The sequence below is a fragment of the Pristiophorus japonicus genome, chromosome 14 (genome assembly GCF_044704955.1).
Source record: "Pristiophorus japonicus isolate sPriJap1 chromosome 14, sPriJap1.hap1, whole genome shotgun sequence".
Taxonomy (NCBI): Eukaryota; Metazoa; Chordata; class Chondrichthyes; family Pristiophoridae; genus Pristiophorus; species Pristiophorus japonicus.
The window spans coordinates 164,969,224-164,995,913 of record NC_091990.1 but is presented as its reverse complement, the minus strand read 5'-3'; the positions used below and the strand labels follow the sequence as shown (position 1 = coordinate 164,995,913).

The 26,690-nt window shown below is 47.0% G+C and overlaps 1 protein-coding gene across 2 annotated transcripts in view; it reads left to right on the top strand.

Moving 5' to 3' along the window:
• hps5 (HPS5 biogenesis of lysosomal organelles complex 2 subunit 2) overlaps window positions 1–26,219 on the top strand; it is a 56,897-nt gene extending 30,678 nt beyond the window's left edge. For both annotated transcript variants that reach the window (XM_070899783.1, XM_070899782.1), the window contains exons 11-23: window positions 74–232; window positions 1,824–1,980; window positions 2,335–2,458; window positions 3,811–3,960; window positions 7,529–7,600; window positions 9,429–10,333; window positions 11,891–12,011; window positions 14,536–14,691; window positions 15,610–15,729; window positions 17,813–17,926; window positions 21,309–21,415; window positions 22,500–22,785; window positions 25,735–26,219. In XM_070899783.1, coding sequence (XP_070755884.1) covers window positions 74–232; window positions 1,824–1,980; window positions 2,335–2,458; window positions 3,811–3,960; window positions 7,529–7,600; window positions 9,429–10,333; window positions 11,891–12,011; window positions 14,536–14,691; window positions 15,610–15,729; window positions 17,813–17,926; window positions 21,309–21,415; window positions 22,500–22,785; window positions 25,735–25,795 — 2,532 coding nt within the window. In that variant the 3' untranslated portion in view covers window positions 25,796–26,219. The remainder of the gene's footprint in view (window positions 1–73; window positions 233–1,823; window positions 1,981–2,334; window positions 2,459–3,810; window positions 3,961–7,528; window positions 7,601–9,428; window positions 10,334–11,890; window positions 12,012–14,535; window positions 14,692–15,609; window positions 15,730–17,812; window positions 17,927–21,308; window positions 21,416–22,499; window positions 22,786–25,734) is intronic.
• The last annotated feature ends 471 nt before the right edge of the window (window positions 26,220–26,690 follow it).

The window sequence follows — 26,690 nt, the reverse complement described above, 5'->3', positions numbered from 1 at the left end:
TAAGTAATTAAAAAATCATGTGGTGGAATGGCCTCCAAAGCTTCAGCCTTATTTCCAGTGCTTGTCTCCTCAGACCCGTAAGCTGTTGCCTGTGGACAGACTGGAGCACCTGAAAACACAGCTGGATGCTACCACACACAGCCACCTTATTGCCCGATTGGAGGAGATGTTGTTGAAGGTGGAGCCCTTTGACTCAGCCTGCAGCAGCCGCAGGAGCAGCTTCTCCTCTCACGTACGTATGTGGTTTGTGAAGACCGTTTACCCTCGCGCAGTGTTTGAGTGGGAGATACCTGTTGAGATTGCTAGCTCTCGGGTCTGGGGGAGAGTTTGGGGACTGCAGAAGGGCGGATGAGGTTTGTGCTGAACCTTGGACACACCCTGCTGTCGGAAGGCTTCGGCTCCTTTGAGCAATATCTGTCAGTTTCAGAACGGACTTGGTGGGTAAATGCACCACCTCCAATCTAACGTGTTTAATCGTCGGTCTGTGCTGACTGAACTGATCTCCCGAGTGATTTGAGAGGAGTAATCAGCCTGGCTTCCTGCTAGTGCTTGTTACCAAGTGGCTGTCTGTGAATTTCAACACTAGGTTCGGCAATGCTGCCCCTCGGGGTTAATCAGCCTATTGACATGCATCGTCTAGGTTCATGCAGGAAGAGTGACTACTTGAATGATGCACCAATGCCCAGGGAACTGTAGCCTGGCAAGGCTGAAGCACAGAAGGATAGTATGCAGGTACAGCAAGTGATCAGGAAGGCCAATGGAATCTTGGCCTTTATTGCAAAGGGGATGGAGTATAAAAGCAGGGAAGTCCTGCTACAGTCATACAGGGTATTGGTGAGGCCACACCTGGAATACTGCATGCAGTTTTGGTTTCCATATTTACGAAAGGATATACTTGCTTTGGAGGCAGTTCAGAGAAGGTTCACGAGGTTGATTCCGGAGATGAGGGGGTTGGCTTATGAGGAAAGGTTGAGGAGATTGGGCCTCTACTCATTGGAATTCAGAAGAATGAGAGGTGATCTTATCGAAGCGTATAAGATTATGAGGGGGCTTGACAAGGTGGATGCAGTGAGAATGTTTCCACTGATGGGGGAGACTCGAACTTGGGGGCATAATCTTAGAATAAGGGGCGGCCCATTTAAAACTGAGATGAGGAGGAATTTCTTCTCTGAGGGTTGTAAATCTGTGGAATTCGTTGCCTCAGAGAGCTGTGGAAGCTGGGACGTTGAATAAATTTAAGACAGAAATAGCCAGTTTCTTAAACGATAAGGGGATAAAGGGTTATGGGGAGCGGGCGGGGAAGTGGACCTGAGTCCATGATTGAATCAGCCATGATCGTATTAAATGGCAAAGCAGGCTCGAGGGGCCATATGGCCTACTCCTGCTCCTATTTCTTATGTTCTTATATGAGGGGCAGGCGAGAGTGTGGGGAATGTGAAGGAACAAAAAAAAAAAAAAAATTGTAACCAACTGCCCCTCTCTACTTAGCCTTTCTGTGTGACGACATCCCTTCTCTCCTCATATTTTATTCAATGTTACCAAAAGATGGTGATGACATGAAGCTGGGGAATGGGTGCTCCCTGCTGGGAGAGTAGCTTAGTAATGGTATGGTTGATGGGGTCTCCCTTTTGTTTGTGTGAGATGACGGGGTGGTAGAGGAGGGGAACGAGCTCCCTAGTTGTGGTGCAGGCCTGAGGTTTGGAGCATCTTTATGCCAATGTGAGATGAGTGGGCTCCCTGTTTACCCAAGTGCAGTCTCTGCATCACAACTCTAAACGTAGCAGCTTTTCAGGGTTTTAATTTTGATGCTTTTTCTCCTCCAGGAGAGTTTTAATGTCCTGGATTCGGGCATTTATCGCGTGATTAGTCGTCGAGGCAGCCAATCGGATGAGGACTCTGGTTCATTGCACAGCCATCTATCCGAAGAGGAGAGGCTGAGGGAATTTGCTTCAGTACAGGAGGAAGAGCAAGGAGAGCAGGGTAAGGACAAGTGCTGCCCTTGGGGAGGAGAATTAAACTGTGGCTGAATCTGTGCTTTGCTGGAACTCTGCCCGATTTATTTAAATGGGGACAGTGCCGTTGAGAAATGCCGCACAGAAAATTAGCTCATTTATCAATTCAACAGAAACATGTACTGCCATCACATGTTAACCCTAAATCCACCTTTGCAACACACTGCAGAGTGAGGGAATGCTGCTTGGAACATTCATTTGTTGCATTCTTTATTAAGTTGAATGTATTGCAGCACATCTCCTGCTATCTGGCTGGGACCTGTGCCAAATCTCCCTGGGCTGCTGTCATCCAGTGATGTTTGTTTCTGTTTCCATTTGTTAGACAATGTCTCCCATTCTTCCTTGAATATTGACGGTGATCGCAGTGAGACACTGATTCCATTCCATCTTCCATTGTCATTCCGTTCCACATCTCCACGCGTCTCTTTACAGGCTATGAAGGAAAGGTAACCGTAACCATCGTTGTGACACTTAACACCTAGCGCAGATGTTGACATGAGACACCGATAAACGCAATTACTCCTGGTAAAGGCTGTGTGTAACTGTATCATAGCAACATGAGATTCTGGGATTGATTGGTCATCTGTACCTCCTGGGGAGGGAAGGTCGCAGTTAGGGCATTTTGTTTTAGTGCAACTGAGCTAGGGAGGGATAAACATCAGTCAGGAACCTGTACATGTGTGATGTTGGACAAGGACTGGATTGGCCTCTGCTGTGGTGCCTCCATGGACAAATAGCCCACTGGCACTCGCTATCTAGTTTCACACGTGACGATTGGGTGGGGTACAAGAAGGTGACTGGTGTCTCAGGAGCTGTACCCCAGCAGGAGTTAGGACAGGATGAGGGGCAGCAGGAAACATCAATTGTTTTGTGTTCACTGCACTTCATTTATGAATTCAATATATTTATTATTTTCCATTTCAAATTCTCCAGTTTTGAAGGCTCCCATGGACTCGATCCCATTAGATAGAAGCAACCTTATGCAGTGTCAGGCTCTCTGCCTTCTGATGGATTATGTCCTCCTTTCAGCCATCTGAAGGAATGTGCCCTCACTGTCAGGCACTGATGGATCACATCCCCATGTTGAGCTCAAATACATTATGCATGTAATCTCTTGCATGTCTGCTTTCAGAGGACAATAAATATCATGAGGGAACTTTAAAGGTACACAAGATACTTAACGGGACAGGAAAAGTAAACCCAGAACAATATTTTGAGTCGTGCCAGGCAACAGAAAGAGAGGGTACACATTCAGGTTTGTGAGGGACAAGCTTAGGACAAATGCCAGAGGATGTTTCTTTACACAAAGGGTGGTAACAGTTGGAATAGGTTGCTAGGAAGGGTGATTGACAGCATGATATTTGATTCATGGTCGCTGTCATGGGGGTATAAATGTAGGGTTGGTGTTTGGGAAGGATGAGATCAGATGGGCCGAACAACCTTCTTCAACCAAACCTATCTTGTGATCGTTGCTGTGCGAGCTCGTACAGTAAGCGTTCCGTCCAGGTATAAACACGTCGGGCTGTCCTGTGTGTTAGAGCATGGGACTTTGAGTCTCTGAGACTTGTGGTGACATCCTGTTGGAATGGGCACAGCATGTGGATATTCCTTTGCGACTGGGTACCTGCCATGTGCCTATTTGTTGGTGAGGTTCCAATGAGTGAGTGAGAGACTGAGGAGGGCACCTTGTGATTTGCATGCCTGTGTCGAGGTATGGGCCATCCGTTTTCGGCCTTGCGTCTCTGAAGAAGCAACACCTTGTAAGTTTGTCTCGTGAACCCTTTGACCTGTTTTACAGTGTCTCCAGTTTTGTCAGGAAAACAAAAGAAACTATCGGCACGCTTCATCCCAGCTCTGACTTCCGATTCAAACCGGAAATAAAAGATGGCGAGGCGCAGGGTGAGGTTCTGGTCACTCCAGCGGCATGTTCACCAGATCCGGAGCACGGGTAAGGGAATCCATTTTCTTATGAGAGCTTTAGCAGGGAATCGAATACGGGCCAGGGTGATCTCCTGGACTAATGTCGATCGCCTGGATGGGTCAGAGAGGAATTTTTCCAGATTTTTTCTCCCTAAATTGGCCTGGGTTTTTATCTGGTTTTTGCCTCTCCCGGGAGATCACATGGCTCCGGTTGGGGTGGAGTGTAGAATGTTTCAGTATAAGGGGTGTCGCAGTTGTGTGAGGCGGACTGGTTGGGCTGGGTGCTCTTTGCCTTTCCGTCATTGTCCATAGGTTCATATGTAACCTTCAGGGCTGCTGACCAAGGGCCGTGCGGCTCTTTGTCGGCCGGTGCAGACACGATGGGCCGAAATGGCCTCCTCCTCGCTGTAAATTTCTATGTTTCTAGAAAATTGTTCGCCAATATTGATCTGAAACCAGAACCTTTCCCTCTTGGACCCGTTTGGCCACAAAGGTATTATTCTTCCCTAGCTCTCGGTCTCAAACACACGGGACACCAATCCTGGCTGCGGTTTAACTACAAGTCAGGATTTCTATCCTAACATCATTTTTCTTTACTCGTCCTCAACTGAAGGTGCTGGTTCCTTACTGGAGCACATTTCCAGCTTGGCCACTTTCCAGTGGTCATTCTTCATGTGTAGGTATCATCATCGTCATAGGCAGTCCCTCGAATCGAGGATGACTTGCTTCCACGCCAAAAAGGGATGAGTTCAATGAGTTCACAGATGTTTTAATGAGGACCTTGTTATGTTCAGAGTAATTCCACATCCAATCACTGACCTGGACCTTGATGACGTCCCTCTTCGTTGCCGTTGCCCTCCTGCACCAGCTCGCGCTGTAACTTGAAGTGGTACGCGGCCCCAACCTATGAGAGACCATTAGCGGCAGGTCGGGGCCATAAAAGGAGCGGCGAGTGGCGGCCCCTGGACAGCGTGAGTGGGTGTAGACCATTAGTATTGGCAGGATATTCTTTCCATTAGAAACATCAGAGGTAAGCCTGATGTGGTACTCACCCAATGGCCCCACGCAATCTCTTTCCAGCATGGGTCACCGATGGCTATCATTAGCAGGAATTATGACTGATTTAATTTCCTGTCCACCGCAAGACAAAGGAGGCTGTTTATGATCAGCTAATTCAGCACAGGTCGCTGCTGGTTAGTACAACAGTAGGTGGTCCTTTACCCACAAGGCCATCAGGAAATGGGCCTCCATCATCTCTTTTATCTATGTGACCCTCTGCAGCTACCTACCACCCTTTGTAGCTACAGATCTGTCCATGATCCTGAATGCTGTTCGCAAAGCCCAGGAAACACAAGTTTGTTGTAATAGTTTGTAAAATATATTTAAATTTAAGGTAATTGTTGAAAGAAACCCATGAGCCAGAGGTGGGGATTGCAGGATTAGGGCAAGGCCCAAAGTGTAAATGTCTGATGTTGGGGAAGTCCAGAACCAGGGGTCACAGTCTAAGGATAAGGGGTAAGCCATTTAGGACCGAGATGAAGGGAAATCAAGTATTAAAGCCAAGGAAGTGGCATACAAATTGGCCAGAAATAGCAGCGAACCCGGGGACTGGGAGAAATTTAGAACTCAGCAGAGGAGGACAAAGGGTTTGATTAGGGCAGGGAAAATAGAGTACGAGAGGAAGCTTGCAGGGAACATTAAGACGGACTGCAAAAGCTTCTATACATATGTAAAGACAAACGTAGGTTCCCTGCAGTCAGAATCAGGGGAAGTCATAACTGGGAACAAAGAAATGGCAGACCAATTGAACAAGTACTTTGGTTCAGTATTCACTAAGGAGGACACAAACAACCTTCCGGATATGAAAGGGGTCAGAGGGTCTAGTAAGAAGGAGGAACTGAGGGAAATCCTTATTAGTCGGGAAATTGTGTTGGGGAAATTGATGGGATTGAAGGCTGATAAATCTCCAGGGCCTGATGGACTGCATCCCAGAGTGCTTAAGGAGATGGCCTTGGAAATAGCGGATGCATTGACAGTCATTTTCGAACATTCCATAGACTCTGGATCAGTTCCTATGGAGTGGAGGGTAGCCAATGTGACCCCACTTTTTAAAAAAGGAGGGAGAGAGAAAACAGGGAATTATAGACCGGTCAGCCTGACATCGGTAGTGGGTAAAATGATGGAATCAATTATTAAGGATGTCATAGCAGTGCATTTGGAAAGAGGTGACATGATAGGTCCAAGCCAGCATGGATTTGTGAAAGGGAAATCATGCTTGACAAATCTTCTGGAATTTTTTGAGGATGTTTCCAGTAGAGTGGACAAGGGAGAACTAGTTGATGTGGTGTATTTGGACTTTCAGAAGGCTTTCGACAAGGTCCCACACAAGCGATTAATGTGCAAAGTTAAAGCACATGGGATTGGGGGTAGTGTGCTGACGTGGATTGAGAACTGGTTGTCAGACAGGAAGCAAAGAGTAGGAGTAAACGGGTACTTTTCAGAATGGCAGGCAGTGACTAGTGGGGTACCGCAAGGTTCTGTGCTGGGGCCCCAGCTGTTTACATTGTACATTAATGATTTAGACAAGGGGATTAAATGTAGTATCTCCAAATTTGCGGATGACACAAAGTTGGGTGGCAGTGTGAGCTGCGAGGAGGATGCTATGAGGCTGCAGAGTGACTTGGATAGGTTAGGTGAGTGGGCAAATGCATGGCAGATGAAGTATAATGTGGATAAATGTGAGGTTATCCACTTTGGTGGTAAAAACGGAGAGACAGACTATTATCTGAATGGTGACAGATTAGGAAAAGGGGAGGTGCAACGAGACTTGGGTGTCATCGTACATCAATCATTGAAAGTTGGCATGCAGGTACAGCAGGCGGTTAAGAAAGCAAATGGCATGTTGGCCTTCATAGCGAGGGGATTTGAGTACAGGGGCAGGGAGATGTTACTACAGTTGTACAGGGCCTTGGTGATGCCACACCTGGAGTATTGTGTACAGTTTTGGTCTCCTAACTTGAGGAAGGACATTCTTGCTATTGAGGGAGTGCAGCGAAGGTTCACCAGACTGATTCCCGGGATGGCATGACTGACATATCAAGAAAAACTGGATCAACTGGGCTTGTATTCACTGGAGTTCAGAAGAATGAGAGGGGATCTCATAGAAACATATAAAATTCTGACGGGTTTAGACAGGTTAGATGCAGGAAGAATGTTCCCGATGTTGGGGAAGTCCAGAACCAGGGGTCACAGTCTAAGGATAAGGGGTAAGCCATTTAGGACCGAGATGAGGAGAAACTTCTTCACCCAGAGAGTGGTGAACCTGTGGAATTCTCTACCACAGAAAGTTGTTGAGGCCAATTCATAAAATATATTCAAAAAGGAGTTAGATGTAGTCCTTACTACTAGGGGGATCAAGGGGTATGGAGAGAAAGCAGGAATGGGGTACTGAAGTTGCATGTTCAGCCATGAACTCATTGAATGGTGGTGCAGGCTCGAAGGGCCGAATGGCCTGCTCCTGCACCTATTTTCTATGTTTCTATGAATGCGATGAGGGATGTTTATACTAACATTTATTTGCTGTCTGATCTGCTCAGGTTGAGCATTGGGATCAAGGCACAGGAAGAGGACAAACTTCAGGAGCTGCGATTGGCTACAGCAGAGGCTGTGTGAGTGTGAACCAGGCGCTCTCATTGATTTTTCTGTGAATGTTACATGTCAGTGAGTGCTGAGGAATGAAACACTTTGCGTTTTGGGCACCCATTGCCAGTATCAAGTACGCTCAAGTAAGTTGAAGCGCAGGTTGTGTGGAAAGTCTGCACTGCTCTGTAAATCACTCGCAGGACTGATTGAGCACTGTTGGAAGCAGGGTAAACCCCCCTCTACACTGCCCCATCAGTCAATCCCAGGACAGAGTGAGCAACGTTAGAAGAATGGTAAACCCCCCTCTACACTGCCCCATTCACCATGATCAGGTAAGATATGATGCAGCACATTGAGTGCCTGAGCAGTGTGCATGAATTACCGTGGTACTGTTTATTTTCCATTACAATTTTCTCTCCAGTAGGCCCTGACTTACTGGTGTACAGTTCCATGGATGATACTTCGGCCAAGTGCCTTTTCTTGTGTGTTAACTTAGACAGGGAGCATCATCAGACATCATCTATGGGGGACATCGCGGCTGCAGCTGATTTAGCCCTCGCCTGATGTACATAAGGATGCACATTCTAACACGAGTCACAGGATGGCGATCTGGAGTGGGAACCTTGACTGATATACCCCCTTCTTTTCTCTCTCTTTTCCTAACCCCCTCCCTCTCTCCCCCCAACCCACCGCCCCCAGCTCTAGCCCAAAGATACTGCTGCTGTGACTGAGGTCAGTTAATTTGCCACAGACCACTATTTGAACCGGAGTCTTTATGTTCTATATTGATTAGCACTAAACTATATTAAATGTAGTAGATTAATATGAATCTGATTGATTAAGAATTAAGTGCCAACTTTATGTTTCAAATGTAATTTAATTAATGTGTAAGTAACCATTTGGATCAGTAATATTTGTATCTGTGACTGAAGCGAGCTGGCTATGACCAGTTTATGAATTGTCAGACTGCTTGTCCAACGCCCAGTACTGAATGAGCAGAAATGTCCTCCAATTAAATATTGGGAAGAGCAAAGCCATCGTCATCGTTCCCCAGCCACCGACTCCATCCCCAGCATCTGTCTGAGGCTGAACCACACTGTTTGCAGCCTTGGTGTCATTTTTGACCCTGAACTGAGCTTCCAACCACACATCTGCGCCATAACTAAAACTTTCTATTTCCCCCTCCGTAACATCGCCCGTCTCCACCCTTGCCTCAGCTCATTCGCTGCTGAAACCCTCATCCATGCCTTTGTTACCGCTACTCTTGACACTTCCAACGCAATAGGCTGGCCTCCCACATTCTACCCTAGGTAATCTAGAGGTGATCCAAAACTTGGCTGCCCGTACCCTAACTCGCAACAAGTCCCGCTCACCCATCACCCCCTGTGCTCGCTGACCGACATTGGCTCCCGGTTCAGCCACGCCTCGATTTTAAAATTCTCATCCTTGTTTTCAAATCCCTCCATGGCCTCGCCCCTCCCTATCTCTGTAATCTCCTCCAGCCCCACAACCCCCCCGAGATATCTGCGTGCATCTAATTCTGACCTCTTGAACATTCCTGATTATAATTGTTCACCATTGGTGGCCGTGCCTTCTGTTGCCTGGGCCCTTAGCTCTGGAATTCCCTCCCTAAACCTCTCCGCCTCTCTACCTCTCTCTCCTCCTTTAAGATGCTCCTTTAAACCTACCTCTGACCAAGCTTTTGGTCATCTGCCCTAATTTTTGTTGTGTAGCTAAGCTTTCAAATTTTGTTTTATAACACTCCTATGAAGCACCTTGGGACGTTGTACTATGTTAAAGGCGCTATATAAGTCCATGTCGTTGTTGTTGACGATATTCCTTTTTGTTTTACAGAGTTAAACTGCAGGATCCTCTTGTTTTGTTCGAGACGCCCCTCCTGATGGAAGCACTCCGATGCTGGCTCCCCCATTTGGAAAAAACATTTCAATTTAAGAAGAAAACTCACACTGTGAACAACGCTGGCACCTCAAAGGAGGACGCGGCGGCATTCGGCCATCGAGTGGGGAAGCAGTCGGCAACATTTGACCATCGAGAGTCAGAGGGATCAGCAATATTCCGTCGTCAAGGGGGAGAGGATAGGGAGGGGTTAGCTGCATTCGACCATCGAGAGTCCGAGGAGCCAGTAATACTCCGTCATCAAGGGGGAGAGGATAGGGAGGGGTTAGCAGCATTCGGCCATCGAGAGGCTGAGGAGGAACCAGCAGCATTCTTTCATGGCGAGGGGGAGGAGGGGCCAACGCCACTTTGTTGTCGAGAAGAGGAGAAACAGCCCAGCCATCGAGAACAAGAGGTGGATTCGGACTCGATTGACAATGAAGAGCAGAAGGAAGGTTCTGCATCATTTGCCCATCAGCAGCAGGAGGAGGAGCCAGTCCTAAGCCCTGGAGAAGAAATGTTGGAGGAGGGAGCCACTTTCAAGGACCCATTGGTAGATGCTGAGCCGGTTTCAGTTGAGTTATTGCCCTTTGTGACCGTCCCTTTCTGCAGCATACCGCCAGATCTCTTCAAAGACATGATGGAACTGAGCACTTTGTGTTTTGAGCTGGAAATATTTGAAAGTGTGACTGAGGATGTATCCACAGCAGCAGAATTGCCTGTAGATGGCAGTGCGACTCGGGCCTGTCTGTATATGCGAAATTATTTCTTCCTGTTAGACTTAATGCGAGTAAAGCGCAGCATCACAGCTCGCAACTGGGCCACTCCTCTGGTGTGGCAGACATTCATCCAGGGATTACAAGGTAACCGCAAACTGCTGCTCTGTACGCACTGATTTCATACCTGTCCCCTCCATTCTGCAGTGCTGTCGCTCTCACTCACACACTCTTCCTTGCCGTGTGCCACCTGCCATTTATTGATCTATGATCGTACAGACCATAGGAGAGCAGACTAGATCAATAATTCCTTTGTATTTGACATAAAACGCTTCTCCTCGCCACCACTGATTAGAGCAGCACCAATCTTCCACTTGCTACCTCCCGACCCGGTTGTGATCTAGACTTGTTGAGGATCAAAGGCATGTACTGTCTTTGCCCCTACACTGACTTCCAGTGACCCTCCTCGAGTTATTTTGGTTAAAAATACCAGCTGCGTCTTGGCAAGCTTATCCAGTGAATAGTTGAGCTTTATAGACCAGGAGGGTCCTGGGCTCAACCGTTGTTGGAAATGCGTTTGCATGTTACGTTAGCTGCTTTCAGCTGGTGCTACAGTTGACTTTGGTCCGGGTGAAGAAAATCAGTCGAGGTTCCTGCTCCTGGTGGCTGTTCCGCGACCAGTGATGGAAATGTTTGTGTGCAGATATTAAATGAAGACAGGATTACACTGATCCCCACCATAGAGAGGAAAAAGGCAGCAATAGAAACAATAGTAGATACAATTGGCTGAAGTGTAGTCTGAACAGTCTGCCTTGGGGTTGTGGACTGCAGTGTGTCAGCATTGATTACACGTATGGATGTCCAGAATCACAACTGATGATGATAGACTCATTTGTAGTTGTGATGCCGGTTGCAGTGGGGCTGGCTGGCATTGTAACATCATATCATCATCATCGGCAGTCCCTCGGAATCGAGGAAGACTTGCTTCCATTCTAAAAATGAGTCCTAAAAAACAGTTCAATACGGGAATTACAGTCTCTGTCACAGGTGGGACAGACGGTGGTTGAGGGAAAGGGTGGGTGGGGAGTCTGGTTTGCCGCACACTCCTTCCGCTGCCTGCGCTTGGTTTCTGCATGCTCTCGGCGATGAGACTCGAGGTGCTCAACGCCCTCCCGGATGCACTTCCTCCACTTAGGGCGGTCTTTGGCCAGGAACTCCCAGGTGTCAGTGGGGATGTTGCACTTTATCAGGGAGGCTTTGAGGATGACCTTGTAACGTTTCCGCTGCCCACCTTTGGCTTGTTTGCTGTGAAGGAGTTTCGAGTAGAGCACTTGCTTTGGGAGCCTCGTGTCTGGTACGCGGACAATGTGGCCCGCCCAGCGGAGCTGATCAACTGTGGTCAGTGCTTCACTGCTGGGGATGTTGGCCTGGTTGAGGACGCTAACGTTGGTGCGTCTGTCCTCCCTGTGGTGCTGGTGGAAGGAGCACTTGCACTGTGACTGGTGACGAGGGGTACAGGGCTGCATGGAGCTGCCTGGGACCCAGACTATGACTGGAGTGACCCAGGGCTGGGACTGCGATTGGAGCTGGCTGGTTGTGACTGATGGCGGCGAGGGATGTGGCAGTTTGATGTTGGTGCGGTGACTGGTGCTGAGGCAAACTCTAAGCCTGTCTTGACTCTGATTTGATTGATATCTGTTTCAGAGATAACGCAGTCGGACCCAATCACCAATACCATTAAGGACGGGGATCTGCGAAAAGTGTTGAAGTTACTGGGTGATGAGAAGCAGTCAGGGAGTTCTTTTCTACTGGCCCATGCAGCCAGGTAAGCCTGCACACGTTTTCTATTAATCAGCCTTGCTGCAATGTGGGAATATTACTCTGCTCCAGCTCCCCCTGCATGGTGAGAGTGTTAGACTGGCCCAGTCTTTCCCACCTCCATTGCCTCCTACTTCCCTCTTTCAGCACTTGACTGATTTTATAATGGGGAACAAAGAAATGGCAGACCAATTGAACAAACACTTTGGTTCTGTCTTCACGAAGGAAGACACAAATAACCTTCCAGAAATACTAGGGGACCGAGGGTCTAGTGAGAAGGAGGAACTGAAGGATATCCTTATTAGGCGGGTAATTGTGTTCGGGAAATTGATGGGATTGAAGGCCGATAAATCCCTGAGGCCTGATAGTCTGCATACCAGAGTACTTAAGGAAGTGGCCCTAGAAATTGTGGATGCATTGGTGATCATTTTCCAACAGTTTATTGATTCTGGATCAGTTCCTTTGGACTGGAGGGTATCTAATGTAACACCACTTTTTAAAAAGGGAGGGAGAGAGAAAATGGGTAATTATAGACCGGTTAGCTTGACATCAGTAGTGGGGAAAATGTTGGAATCAATCGTTAAGGATGAAATAGCAGCGCATTTGGAAAGCAGTGACAGGATCGGTCCAAGTCAGCATGGATTTATGAAGGGAAAATCATGCTTAACAAATCTTCTGGAATTTTTTGAGGATGTAACTAGTAGAGTGGACAAGGGAGAACCAGTGGATGTGGTGTATTTGGACATTCAAAAGGCTTTTGACAAAGTCCCACACAAGAGATTGGTGTGCAAAATCAAAGCACATGGTATTGGGGGTAATGTACTGACGTGGATAGAGAACTGGTTGGCAGACAGGAAGCAGAGAGTCGGGATAAATGGGTCCTTTTCAGAATGGCAGACAGTGACTAGTGAGGTGCCGCAGGGCTCAGTGCTGGGACCCCAGCTCTTTACAATATACATTAACGATTTAGATGAAGGAATTGAGTGTAATATCTCCAAGTTTGCAGATGACACTAAACTGGGTGGCGGTGTGAGCTGTGAGGAGGACGCTAAGCGGCTGCAGGGTGACTTGGACAGGTTAGGTGAGTGGACAAATGCAAGGCAGATGCAGTATAATGTGGATAAATGTGAGGTTATCCACTTTGGGGGCAAAAACGCGAAGACAGAATATTATCTGAATGGTGGCAGATTAGGAAAAGGGGAGGTGCAACGAGACCTGGGTGTCATGGTTCATCAGTCATTGAAAGTTGACATACAGGTACAGCAGGCGGTGAAGAAGGCAAATGGTATGTTGGCCTTCATAGCTAGGGGATTTGAGTATAGGAGCAGGGAGGTCTTACTGCAGTTGTACAGGGCCTTGGTGAGGCCTCACCTGGAATTATTGTGTTCAGTTTTGGTCTCCTAATCTGAGGAAGGACGTTCTTGCTATTGAGGGAGTGCAGCGAAGGTTCACCAGACTGATTCCTGGGATGGCTGGACTGACATATGAGGAGAGACTGGATCAACTGGACCTTTATCCATTGGAGTTTAGAAGGATGAGAGGGGATCTCATAGAAACATACAAGATTCTGACGGGACGGGACAGGTTAGATGCGGGTAGATTGTTCCCGATGTTGGGGAAGTCCAGAACCAGGGGACATAGTGTAAGGATAAGGGGTAAGCCATTTAGGACTGAGATGAGGAGAAACTTCTTCACTCAGAGAATTGTTAACCTGTGGAATTCCCTGCCGCAGAGAGTTGTTGATGCCAGTTCATTGGATATATTCAAGAGGGAGTTAGATATGGCCCTTACGGCTAAGGGGATCAAGGGGTATGGAGAGAAAGCAGTGAATCCTATTAAGAGTCAGCTTCATAGAAACATAGAAAATAGGTGCAGGAGTAGGCCATTCGGCCCTTCGAGCCTGCACCACCATTCAATATGATCATGGCTGATCATGCAACTTCAGTATCCCATTCCTGCTTTCTCTCCATACCCCTTGATCCCTTTAGCCGTAAGGGCCACATCTAACTCCCTTTTGAATATATCTAACGAACTGGCCTCAACAACTTTCTGTGGTAGAGAATCCCACAGGTTCACAATTCTCTGAGTGAAGATGTTTCTCCTCATCTTGGTCCTAGATGGCAAATGGCTTACCCCTTATCTTTAGACTGTGACTCCTGGTTCTGGACTTCCCCAACATTGGGAACATTCTTCCTGCATCTAACCTGTCCAATCCCATCAGAATTTTATGTTTCTATGAGATCCCCTCTCATTCTTCTTAACTCCAGGAAGTGGCCCACTTAAAATAGAATGATTTAATAAAACTGTTAGTTGTATCGTTAATTCCTCTTTTCTTGCACGGAAGTGGCATGATTGAAATGGGGCTTACTGTTTGTGCAATCACAGGCCCACTTTCTGATATATGTTGCAGCAATTTTGAGATTGGCCCTTCAGTGGGACCCTGATTGGGATTGTGGTCCTCTGAAAGCAATGTCTCAGACTGTTGTTGATGGCCTCGCCTTCCTGTTGAACTGTGTGTGTGATTTCTGCAGAATGTACGAGAAATTTGGTGAAATTGCATTGAGGTCCCTTGTCCAGTTCCATCCCCACATTCTCCCGTCCGACATCAAGGAGTTGTGTGACAAACAACCTGCTCACTTCTTGGCATACGTCGACAACCTGGTCAAATCCAAGCCGGAAGATCAGAGGTTAGTCTTTGGCACTACTTTCTTATTCTGTGTATTCGTACCCACGCTAGTCACACAGAGAAAAACACACTTGGACAAAGTATCTGCCATGTACTCCAATAGCTTCCAGTTTCTTCAGATGATACTCTTTCAATCGTTGAAAGCTTTATACATGTGTTTCCCTTGCGCTTTGCAACAATCCCACGTCTCGGAAAAGACCATAACTTGCATTCGTGTATGCATTCTTCATGAGCGAAAAATCCAGCTTTTTCCTTCCTGATTATTCTGTAAGTCTCAAGAATCTAGTATGTGTTGCAGCAAGCTGAAGAACCACCTTGGGAGCCGTGGATATTGATGAAATTCCTTAGTTCAGCTTCAATTCCTGGTCTGTGCTGCATCAGGGTAGTGTCATCTGGGGTGACATTAGGGTGCTAAAATTGATCTCGGCACCCGTGGGTTAGGGAGAGGCAAAATCGGTCAGAGTTCGTGCAGTGGCCCCAACACTGGCGGGTGTACGTGTGTGGATTTTGGGTTAGGACAGGACCATGCTCAGCTGTGCTACATTGTCCACAGTCAAAATTTCTGCCAGCACTCGCTGAGGGTCACTTTGGTATCGGTTAGCCCTCAATGGAAATCAAAATCGGGAGAGATGTATAAAGGAATGACTAATCCAATATCGCCTGTATCGCACTTTCATCCTACCTTAAAATTACCCCCACTGTCTAGACTCTCACGTGGAGAATAGCCACCTGGGCAAGATTTCCAGCAGGACTTTGTGATTTTAAAAGAGATGGGGACATAATTCGGGGGAAACGTTTTTTAAAAAGATAATGAAAATGGTCTTCAGCCACTAATGAGGGCAGGGGCAATGTAGGAGTGTCTGCAAAGAATTGGGTGACCCTGAACCTAAAGATTTTCTGTTCTGTTTCCTGCGAGAAGATTGCATCTGCTAGAGGCCATTCTTCAACCTAAGTCTCGAAAATTGGAGTGGCTGCAACTTGCTGTGTCTCACGATGCTCCCCAGAGGACTGACACCACTGATGTTGATGGAAATCCCAGGTAAGGGGGAGAGACAGATTGACCTGCCCACTGTGTTGGTTGTAATGCCATGCTGCAATATATGGCACCCCCTGTTATAACCCCTGCAGCACAATGTACACGGTTTATGAATAAATAATCTGACACATTGTGACATCTGCCACACATTCTGCAGATATCTGTGCTGATCACATGTAGACTGATTTGCTTCCTAAATTCTGCAGTGCTGCTTAAAAATCCTGATGCAATGAACGTTCCGAGTGGTGACACATCATTTGCTGGAACAAATGACTTGCCTTATTTATGAAATGCATAAAATCCTGTCATGTTTCATTATAACCCTTTATGAATGACTTCTACATGGCATAATTACAGTAAAGGGTTAATGGCCGCTCTGTGAAAAATCTGTCAAGTGCCCAATTGTGCAATAGATTGGTGCCAAGCGGAAGGTCACTGATTTTTTACAATTGGGATTTTTTTTCTCAATAGCATTCCCTTATTCCCTATTGGACTGCAGTTTCAGTGAGCTGGCTGAGTCTCCTGTGAACTGGAACCTGAGTCTTTATTCTCTGCTGGAAATAGTTTAAAAAAGCCTAGGTTTAACAATTTAATCCCAAATTAAAGCAAATCCCTTACTGGAGAATATATAGAATGCCCTTATGTTTTCATGTTTGCTTAGAACAATAACCTGCCAGTACAGTACTGCATGGCAATGCAACTAATTGGTTTGATTTATTTACAGCTATAGGAACATTGAAGCAAAATGATATAGCAAGACACAAAATACTTATACAATCAATCTGGAATCAGCCCAGGAGATTCTGGACTCTTTTCAGCTAATTCCTAGAAACACAGAGAAATGATCTCCCATAACATACTGAGTTCCTGTACCCAGCCTTACATAAAAGAGGCTTGAAAGAAAAGAAAGACTGCATTTATATAGCGCCTTTCATGACCTCAGGACATCTCAAAGCACTTTATAGCCAATGCAGTACTTTTTGAAGTAATGTAGGGAATAATGTAGGAATGTGTGGTGTATGGAAGAAGAAGAGTGAAGAACAAGGATTATTTATAATGGTGCCTTTTTTCTTCAATGTAGAAGTAATTTCTTGGAATATTGTCTTTGCCAGATACGGTTTGTTAATCAAAAAGTTACGTTTTTATACAAATAGCTTGAAATAAAGGCTTCCTAAATGTATTTTGTTGAGACTAGGCTTCATGGCTAACTGTGACTAGAAATGACATCCCCCTCTATCCAACGTCATACATCAGCATTCCAAACAGGCCCATCATCCATTCAAATAATTTTATTTTGGTAGATTCCAAACACGCAGCATTCCGAGCAGCTTAAACATCTCTAATCTTCCACTTTGAAACTTTGTCTCTAATGAAATAAAGACAGAAATTTCTTTTTCTGTCACACTCCTGACAATCTTTTCACTTCCGTATCCCCAGAGGAAGAGAGGATGAGATCGTGATTCACTTTGTTGCTGCATCTTTTGACTGTTCAGAGCCACATTTGTCAAGCACCCAAGCAGGAGATGAAATCACTTAAAAGAAAGACTTACATTTATATATCATTTATAGAGTACTGTCTAGGTCCTTCAGGCATCTCAGCCCTTTACAGCCAATGTATTACTTTTGAAGTGCAATCACTGTGTAATATGGGAAACGCGGCAGCCAATTTGTGCACAGCAAGGTCCCACAAACAGCAATGTGACAATGACCAGATAATCTGTCTCTTTGTTATGTTGATTGAGGGATAAATATTGGCCAGGACACCAGGGATAACTCCCCTACTCTTCTTCGAAATAGTGCCATGGGATCTTTTACATCCACCAGAGAGGGCAGACGGGGCCTTGGTTTAATGCCTCATCCAAAAGGTGGGACCTCCAACAGTGCAGCGCTCCCTTAATACTGGAGTGTCAGTGTAGATTTTGTGCTCAAGACCCTGGAGTGGGACTTGAACCCACAACCTCTGACTCAGAGGCGAGAGTGCTGCCCACTGAGCCACGGCTGAGCTGAGGAAATTGGAGTAGGAGAATGGGAGACCTAATCTAACTGTGTTTTAAGTGTCAGTAAATGGTGCTGTTCTACCTCTCAGGCCTCACTCACATCGATTTACCTGGGGCTATGCTCATCTGATCAGTTACTTCGTTCAGCTGCCGGGAGATCTTGCAACAAAGGAGAAAATGTTAGACATCTGTAAATCCTACGGGTAAGTCCATTAGCATCAACCCTGCCAGTGCCGTGTTGCTGCATCTCTGTTCGTACAAGGCTGAAAAATAATTTTAAAGTGAATTGCTGCACTGTCACTGGTATAGCGCAAAACCAAAGAGACCAGAAAGCTCCTGTTCCAATCTCCGGTATGTGCTAAATTGGCTTATCTCTGCTGGAGAGGTCTTTGGGGCTATAATTAGCCTGACTGCCCTGGATTAGAAAGGATTCCTGCTCCTGATAGACCAGTGGGTCTTTTCCTGACCGTCATTTCCGTAAGTTTTTGGTGTCGTTATCCTATTGGAGTATGGGTGTGGATGTCAGCTCTGATGTCCCATTTGTTGAATAGCCGCTCAACGCTCACTGTCTGGACTCGCATGAAGAATCAGTAATTGGCTGAAGTACTGAAGAGCTGTCTGTACCTGCGAAGCTGTTCCCCCATGGGAATCAGCACCATTAGTGAGAAATATGAAAAATAAATGTTAACTGCTTCCTGTGAGTAGGGATCATGTGCAAATCAAATAAACTGTCAATCGCTCTTAAACAAAGGAAGTTAATCCTAACTGTAATAAACTGGATCTTGCTGTGTCAGTGAGGAGATGAATGCAGGAAATGTCATTCAAGTGTATTGGGGAACAGATGGCTAATGGCTTGGAGATTTTGGATTGGTTACATCAAAGTCACTCATTGGCTGCAGCTTTACCAAAGCTTGATATCGGCAGATTGAGAGAGGTATTTTCTCACACTAACAGCATCATTTTAAATCGTACACGGTTCCTGAAGTATGAAAAATCTCATCAAATCAAATAAAGGTATAAAGTCGGTGAGTAATGGAGAGAAGACGGATAAATAACATGACTCATCATCATAGGCAGTCCCTTGAACGAGGATGACTTGCTTCCACATGAGTTCACCCGATGTTCCAGTCCTGAACTCCAATTGAGGGGGTGGAAGATGCGTGTGCGTGGATCGTTTTAACGTGGGGTGACCGTTGCACACCAGCCACCACACGGGCTTGACAGAGCGAGGTCTTTATCCAGTGACAAGGATTAACCAGGACGACTGGAGACCAGTTCTGCTGCACGGACCTAGTGCACACACACACATCGCAGTGTGGGCTGGCCCGTGCTGCCCCTGGGCCCTCGCCTCTCCTGGGCCCCGTGCCCTCATTCGCCGCACCTCCGCCACGATGTTCCAAGGCCTGGCGCTCCAGCTCCCTCACAGGTTGGGGGTGCCCACAATGTGGGCCATGACTAGCGACAAAGAGAAGGGAGAAGTGCATGGCTGGGTAATGGAGAGAAAAGGATTTGTGTCATGATGAGTAACAGAAAAGAAGTGGGGTCAGCTAGGAGAGGAGCAGAAGAGAGGCTGTGGAAATGGGAGAAATCAGTAACGGGGGGGGAGTACCATCGCTGGTTAATGGGGAGGAGTAAAAAGGCTGGGTCACAGGATAAGTAAGGGGAGGAGCACATGTTGGGAAAAGCAGAGGGGGGGGGGGATCAGTAAGGAGAGGTGAGCAATGAATAGAGGTAAGAACATGGGGCTCAAGTTTCGGCCTGAGTTGCTCCTATTTTTTAGGAGCAACTAGTTTAGAATGGAGTAGCTTAGAAATTGCAATTCTCGGCCTTTAGTTTGTTCCAGTTCTAGTGAGTTAGAACAGTTTCATTGTAGAACAGATTTTTTTTTTTTCAAAAGGGGGCGTGTCCGGCCACTTACGCCTGTTTTGTAAGTTTAGGCAGCGAAAACTTACTCCAAACTAACTTAGAATGGAGTAAGTGCAGATTTTTGTACGCTCAGAAAAACCTTGCCTACACTTAGAAAATCAGGCGTAGGGAACGAGAGATTGGGGGGGGAGGGGGGTTTACAAATATTTAACACTTCACTTTTACAAATAAAGAGCCATCATCAACAGTAAATGATAAATCAATAAATTAAAAATAAAATAAATAAATAAAAAATCAATCAATAAATTAAAAATTAAGTTTCTACTCACCTACTGCAGCACGGGAGCCCTCCAACTGCCTGCTGGGACCGGGCCCCCCAGTGTCTCTCTTTCTCTCTCTTTGTCAGTGTCTCTCTCTCTCTCTCTCTCTTTGTCAGTGTCTCTCTCTCTCTCTCTCTCTCTCTCTTTGTCAGTGTCTCTCTCTCTCTCTCTCTCTCTCTTTGTCAGTCTCTCTCTCTCTCTCTCTTTGTCAGTGTCTCTCTCTCTCTCTCTGTCAATGTCTCTCTCTCTCTGTCAGTGTCTCTCTCCCTCTCCTCTCTCTTTGTCAGTGTCTCTCTCTTTGTCAGTGTCTCTCTCTGTCAGTGTCAGTGTCTCACTCTCTCTCTCTCTTGTCAGGGTCTCTCTCTCTCTCTGTCAGTGTCTCTGTGTTTCTGACAGCGAGGGGTGGGGGTGGAGGAGGAGGAGAGAGGGTGGAGGAGGAGGAGGGAGTGAGAGAGGAGGGAGGAGAAAGTGAGAGAGGGGAGGAGGAGGGGGGAGGAAGGGAGAGAGAGGGAGAGGAGAGCAGGGGAGAAGAGGAGGAGGAGGGGGGCGGGGGGAGAGAGGGGAGGAGGAGGGGGGCGGGGGGAGAGAGGAGAGGAGGAGGGGGGAGGAAGGGAGAGAGAGAGGAGAGCAGGGGACAAGAGGAGGAGGGGGGAGGAAGGGAGAGAGAGAGGGAGAGGAGAGCAGGGGACAAGAGGAGGAGGGGGGCGGGGGGAGAGGAGGAGGGGGGAGGAAGGGAGAGAGAGAGGGAGAGGAGAGCAGGGGAGAGGAGGAGGAGGAGGGGGGGGGGGAGAGGAGAGGAGGGTGAGACTGAGCGTGCCCCGCCGACGTCAACGCAGATGCCTGGCCGGGCTGCCAAAGACTTCGCGCGGGACCCGCCCCCAGCAAGGTGCCGGGCGGGCGGGCCCCACCGAGGACGTGGAGGGAGAGGAGGGGGGGCTGAACGAGAGGGAGGGAGGCCCGAGTCCGATCTTTGCCCTGGGAGCCCATTCGGCCAGGCGTGCTTCGGGCCCCTCCTACGCAGCCTCGGGGGCGAGGAGCTACTGCACATGCGCGCACACTCTAGCGCGCACGTGCAGAGGTCCCAGCACTGTTTTCAGCGCCGGGACCTGGCTCCACCCCCGACCCCTTGTTCTGCGCCACGCTGAGCACGAAGACGTCCTGAGGAGCTCGCAGAATCACAAGGTAAGTTTTCACCGCCATTTGTATTCCAAAAAATCGCTGCACCTTATGGAGGTGCGCCGTTCTTACAGAGGGCGGAAACTCGGGCCCATGAAATGGAGGGGCTGGGTAATAGAGAGAAAGTGAGATTAGTAAGTGGAAAAGCCAAGTGTAGATGGAGGTGGTGTGGTATCTGAGTGGAAAAGTTGCTGTTTTAACATGGGCTTCTTTACATTCTCAGGTTCTGGCCTGCTTACCTCGCGCTTTGTCTGCAGCTGGATTGCAGAGTTGAAGCATTCACTGTCATTGTTTACCTTGACGATATCAGCCTACTTGATGGACAGAATGGTTTGTATTTCATTGTTTCATCAAATTGTTTATTTTTTTTTAGATTTGTATCTCAAACTACCCAAAAGCATTTCAATTTTTAACAAACTGCTGTCTCAAGTAATCATTGAGGATTCGGGACATCCAGATGATGTCCCAGTAGTTTGGTTGTGCTGGTGCTGTTCCTAGGCTGATGCAGATCTGACACAAACTTGGCTTTCTTCCTCACGATCAACCCCACGGCCAATTTTTGTATCATGCCCCCTACATTGAAGTCTAAATCATTGATGTACACCACAAAAAGCAAGGGACCAAGTACTGAGCCCTACGGAACCCCACTGGAAACAGCCTTCCAGTCACAAAAACATCGGTCGATCTTTACCCTTTGCTTCCTGCCTCTGAGCCAATTTTGGATCCAACTTGCCACCTCCCCTTGGATCCCATGGGCTTTTACTTGTCTGACCAGTCTGCCATGTCAAAAGCCTCGCTAAAATCCACGTAGACTACATTAACCGCACTACCCTCATTAATCCTTTTTGTTAACTGCGCAAATAAATCAGTTAAGTTAGTCAGTTACGACCTTCCCTTCACAAATCCTTGCTGACTGTCCTTGATTACTCCGGGCCTTTCTAAATGATGATTTATTCTGTCCCTCAGAATTTTTTCCAACAATTTTCCCACCACCGAGGTTCGGCTGACTGGCCTGTAATTACTCGGTCTATCCCTTTCTCCCTTTTTAAACAACGGTACAACATTAGCAGTCCTTCAGTACAACACCTGTAGCCAGTGAAGATTGAAAAAAGATGGTCGGAGCCTCTGCTATTTCCTCCTTTGTTTCTCTTAACAGCGTGGGATACATTTCATTTGGACCTGGGGATTTATCCACTTTCAAAGATGCTAAACCCCTTAATACTTCCTCTCTCACTATGTTTATTTCAGCTGATATTTCACACTCCTCCTTAACTACAATGTCTGCATCGTCCCCTCTCTTTTGTGAAGACGGGCTCAAAGCATTCATTAATGTATGTGTGCCTGTTGTACTGTCCTATCCAATATCAACTAACTGAACTAGTTGAGGGAAAATATAAAAGTCTCTCTTGTTTAGGTCTGATGCCCGAGACACTGGAGGAGTGGAAGTTTGTTCTGAAGCTGGTTCGGAATCACCGTGACATCACTCGCTGTCCCACTGTGCAGAATGGAGAGAATGTTGCCAATGGCGACTCTGATTGGGCAAATAGTATCACCCTTGAGAATCTGGCTCTTCTCCTTGCGAAGACAATCGGCCCAGACCGGGCGCTCTCTGTGCTACAGGAGAGTGGCCTGAACGGCAACATGTCGGAGAGATTTGTCAGGGTGTGTGACATTCTCAGAATTGCAGAGAAAAGACAGAGGTGAGAGGGGGTGCTCCAAGCCCGGCTTACTTTCATCTGTTTATAAAGTATTTGGTGAGCTCCCCTAATGGGTTCAGGTACTCACACAAGGTTCCAGGGTTCCAGTTTGTGATATGTTCGCTGGGGTGGCAGTTGTGTTTACACAATTGGCCTTTGTACCTCTGGGCTAGGCAGGGCAGTCAGTTCGGGCTACTCATGCATCATCTCCAATTGCTGCCCCATCTCCAACCTCACGTTCCCCTCAAAGTCTCGAATGTGTCGTCACTTTTCAGCTCTGCTCAACTATCCCGTAACTCCGTGTTCAAATCTCTTCTGCACGATTCAACAGCCCTGGTCAAAGTTCCCAATGATATCCTCGGTCATTATGGCTCGGGTGCTTCATTGCTCCTCGACCTCGCCATGGCATTTGACATGACCACGCTGCCCTCCACTACCACCACTACGAACTCTCTTCCGTGGTACTGCCCGTGAGTGGTTCCACTCCCATCTGTCCCAACACTGCCAGTGTATTTCCAACAATCAGGGAATCATAGAGCACAGAAGGAGGCCATTCGGCCCATCATGCCTGTGCTCCTCTTTGCGAGAACTAGCTTCTAATCCCATCCCACATGGTCAGCTTTGTAGTTGCCCCAGGGATCCATAATTGGCCACCTCCTCTCATTCTCTACATACTGCTGATTGTTGATGTCACAGGATCAGCTTCTGTTTGACACCTAGACCCGCCACTTCCCAGGATTCCCTCGATGCTGTCATACTGCTTGTCTGAAGTTGTGGATGAATTGAATTTCCTAAATCATTGTTTTCAGACTCTCTGCACCCTTGTTACTGATTCCTTCTCCCTCCTTGGCTGTTCGGTCAGATTATGCACAACGTCAGTATCTGATGTGACTCAGAGCTAAAGTTCCACTCCCATACCACATCTATCACCAAGTCTGCTTATTTCCTTATTGTCTTGTTGCTGGAACCATTGTTCAGATCTTTGTCACCAAGGCTTTTTTCCCCCTTCAGTGATGGGCTCCTGACCTCCATTCTCTGTAAACTGCAAATCATCCAAAATTCTGCAACTGCATCCTTGTTCCCCAATGCATTGAATCTAAAATCCCGATCCGCAGATCCTTGTATGGCCTCTTCCCACCACGTCTCTGCAATCGTATTCATTCATCTGTGCCATCCTCTGAATCTGGCTTCCTTTGCATTCACCCTGCCTCCACTCTACTATTGGTAGCCGGAACACTCAGCTGTCTCACTCCCACTCTCTAGAACTCCCTTCTGTGCCCTTTACCTTTAAACGCCTTCTTGAAGCCATCAATTCGACCCAAACTTTTGGTCACCTCTCCTAACTCTTCCATAAAATTCACATCTGCTCTATTCCCTCTCTGTAAAGCGCTTTGGGGTGTTTGTCTCCCCGCAGGTTGTTTGTGAGCACTGTCCAGTGACTCCGGCTGGAAAATTGCACGTCCGTGGATGTTGGGTAAGGAGCAGATTGTGATTCCCCCACAGTAGAGTATTCTGCACAACACAATCACTGTCCAGGCTTTAGAGAGGAGGAGTGAAAGTGGGCAAAATAGAGATCATGTGATTAACTGTCCTAGGACATCTAGATAAGAATAGTGCAATCAAGCGTACGCAACATGGATTCATGAAGGGGAAATCATGTGTAACTAATTTACTGAAATTCTTTGAGGATATAACGAGCATGGTGGATAGAGGTGTACCGATGGATGTGGTGTATTTAGATTTCCAAAAGGCATTCGATAAAGTGCCACACAAAAGGTTACTGCAAAAGATAAAGGTACGCGGAGTAAGAGGAAATGTATTAACATGGATAGAGAATTGGCTGGCTAACAGAAAGCAGAGAGTCGGGATAAATAGGTCCTTTTCGGGTTGGAAATCGGTGGTTAGTGGTGTGCCACAGGGATCGGTGCTGGGACCACAACTGTTTACAATATACATAGATAACCTGGAAGAGGGGACAGAGTGTAGTGTACCAAAATTTGCAGATGGCACAAAGATTAGTGGGAAAGCGGGTTGTGTAGAGGACACAGAAAGGCTGCAAAGAGATTTAGATAGGTTAAGCGAATGGGCTAAGGTTTGGCAGATGGAATAGAATGTCGGAAAATGTGAGGTCATCCACCTTGGGGAAAAAAAAACAGTAAAAGGGAATATTATTTGAATGGGTAGAAATTACAACATGCTGCGGTGCAGAGGGACCTGGGGGTCCTTGTGCATGAATCCCAAAAAGGTAGTTTGCAGGTGCAGCAAATAATCAGGAAGGCGAATGGAATGTTGGCCTTCATTGTGAGAGGGATGGAGTACAAAAGCAGGGAGGTCCTGCTGCAACTGTACAGGGTATTGGTGAGGCCGCACCTGGAGTACTGCGTGCAGTTTTGGTCACCTTACTTAAGGAAGGATATACTAGCTTTGGAGGGGGTACAGAAACGATTCACTAGGCTGATTCCGGAGATGAGGGGGTTACCTTATGATGATAGATTGAGTAGACTGGGTCTTTACTCGTTGGAGTTCAGAAGGATGAGGGGTGATCTTATAGAAACATTTAAAATAATGAAAGGGATAGACAAGATAGAGGCAGAGAGGTTGTTTCCACTGGTCGGGGAGACTAGAACTAGGGGGCACAGCCTCAAAATACGGGGGAGCCAATTTAAAACCGAGTTGAGAAGGAATTTCTTCTCCCAGAGGGTTGTGAATCTGTGGAATTTTCTGCCCAAGGAAGCAGTTGAGGCTGGCTCATTGAATGTATTCAAGTCAAAGATAGATAGATTTTTAACCAATAAGGGAATTAAGGGTTACGGGGAGCGGGCGGGTAAGTGGAGCTGAGTCCACGGCCAGATCAGCCATGATCTTGTTGAATGGCGGAGCAGGCTCGAGGGGCTCGATGGCCTACTCCTGTTCCTAATTCTTATGTTCCTATGTCCGGCTCTTGTGTTGCAGGGCCCTACTCCAGTCCATGCTGGAACGATGCGATCGTTTCCTCTTGTCTCAGCAGGCATAGAGGAGCCAAGTGAAATCGAACTGGACACTTTCGGAGAAAAGCTGCCTGTTTTGTATGAACCCTGTTTCCTGCTCATGCTCACTGTGCAACAATCTACTGATTCTGGTTTCCCCATTCCATTGCTGCTTTGGGAGGGCCATCTCCCATCCATGTGATTTGATCAGTAACTGCTTTATTTCCCCATGCTTGTCTGTCAGGCTTGTATAGAAACTCTGCAGTTTACCTGTGCCTTACACTTAATAACTGGCAACAGACTGCTCACTGGGCTCAAAAACCGGTCCCTGAGTGTTGGATTTCTTGTGTGGTGGGATATCATGTTCGCTTTAAACACCACGTGATTCATTTCAAATAGCACACGCACATTTTATTTACCTGGGGAGAGAAAAGCTGTCATAGACTTTTGAATAAAAATGTCTAAACTCTACTTTAAAGCCATGGCTATGTGATTGAGTGTCACTGCATTTGCACCTCGTATATATTTTTAAATCCTCCCAAAGGGCAGTGAAACAGATTGTATGCTTGCCCAGAACCATTTTCTTTTGCCGATTATTGTAGAATGTTTCAGTATAAGGGGTGTCGCAGTTGTGTGAGGCGGACTGGTTGTGTTGGGTGCTATTTGCCATTTCGTCATTGTTCATAGGTTTATATGTAACCTTTAGGGCTGTTGACCAAGGGCCATGATGCTCTTTGACGGCCGGCACGGACACGATGGGCCGAAATGGCCTCCTTCTGCGCTGTAAATTTCTATGTTTCTATTTTCCATTCCTTTTCTGAAGGTGTTGATTCCTGCTGGTGTACAATAGCAAGAGCATCACCTACCCTTGGGTAGCTGTTCTCCATGTGCGAGTCGAGACGGTGAGTGTCTGTGGGCTGTTTTACCATGGAGGGCATAACA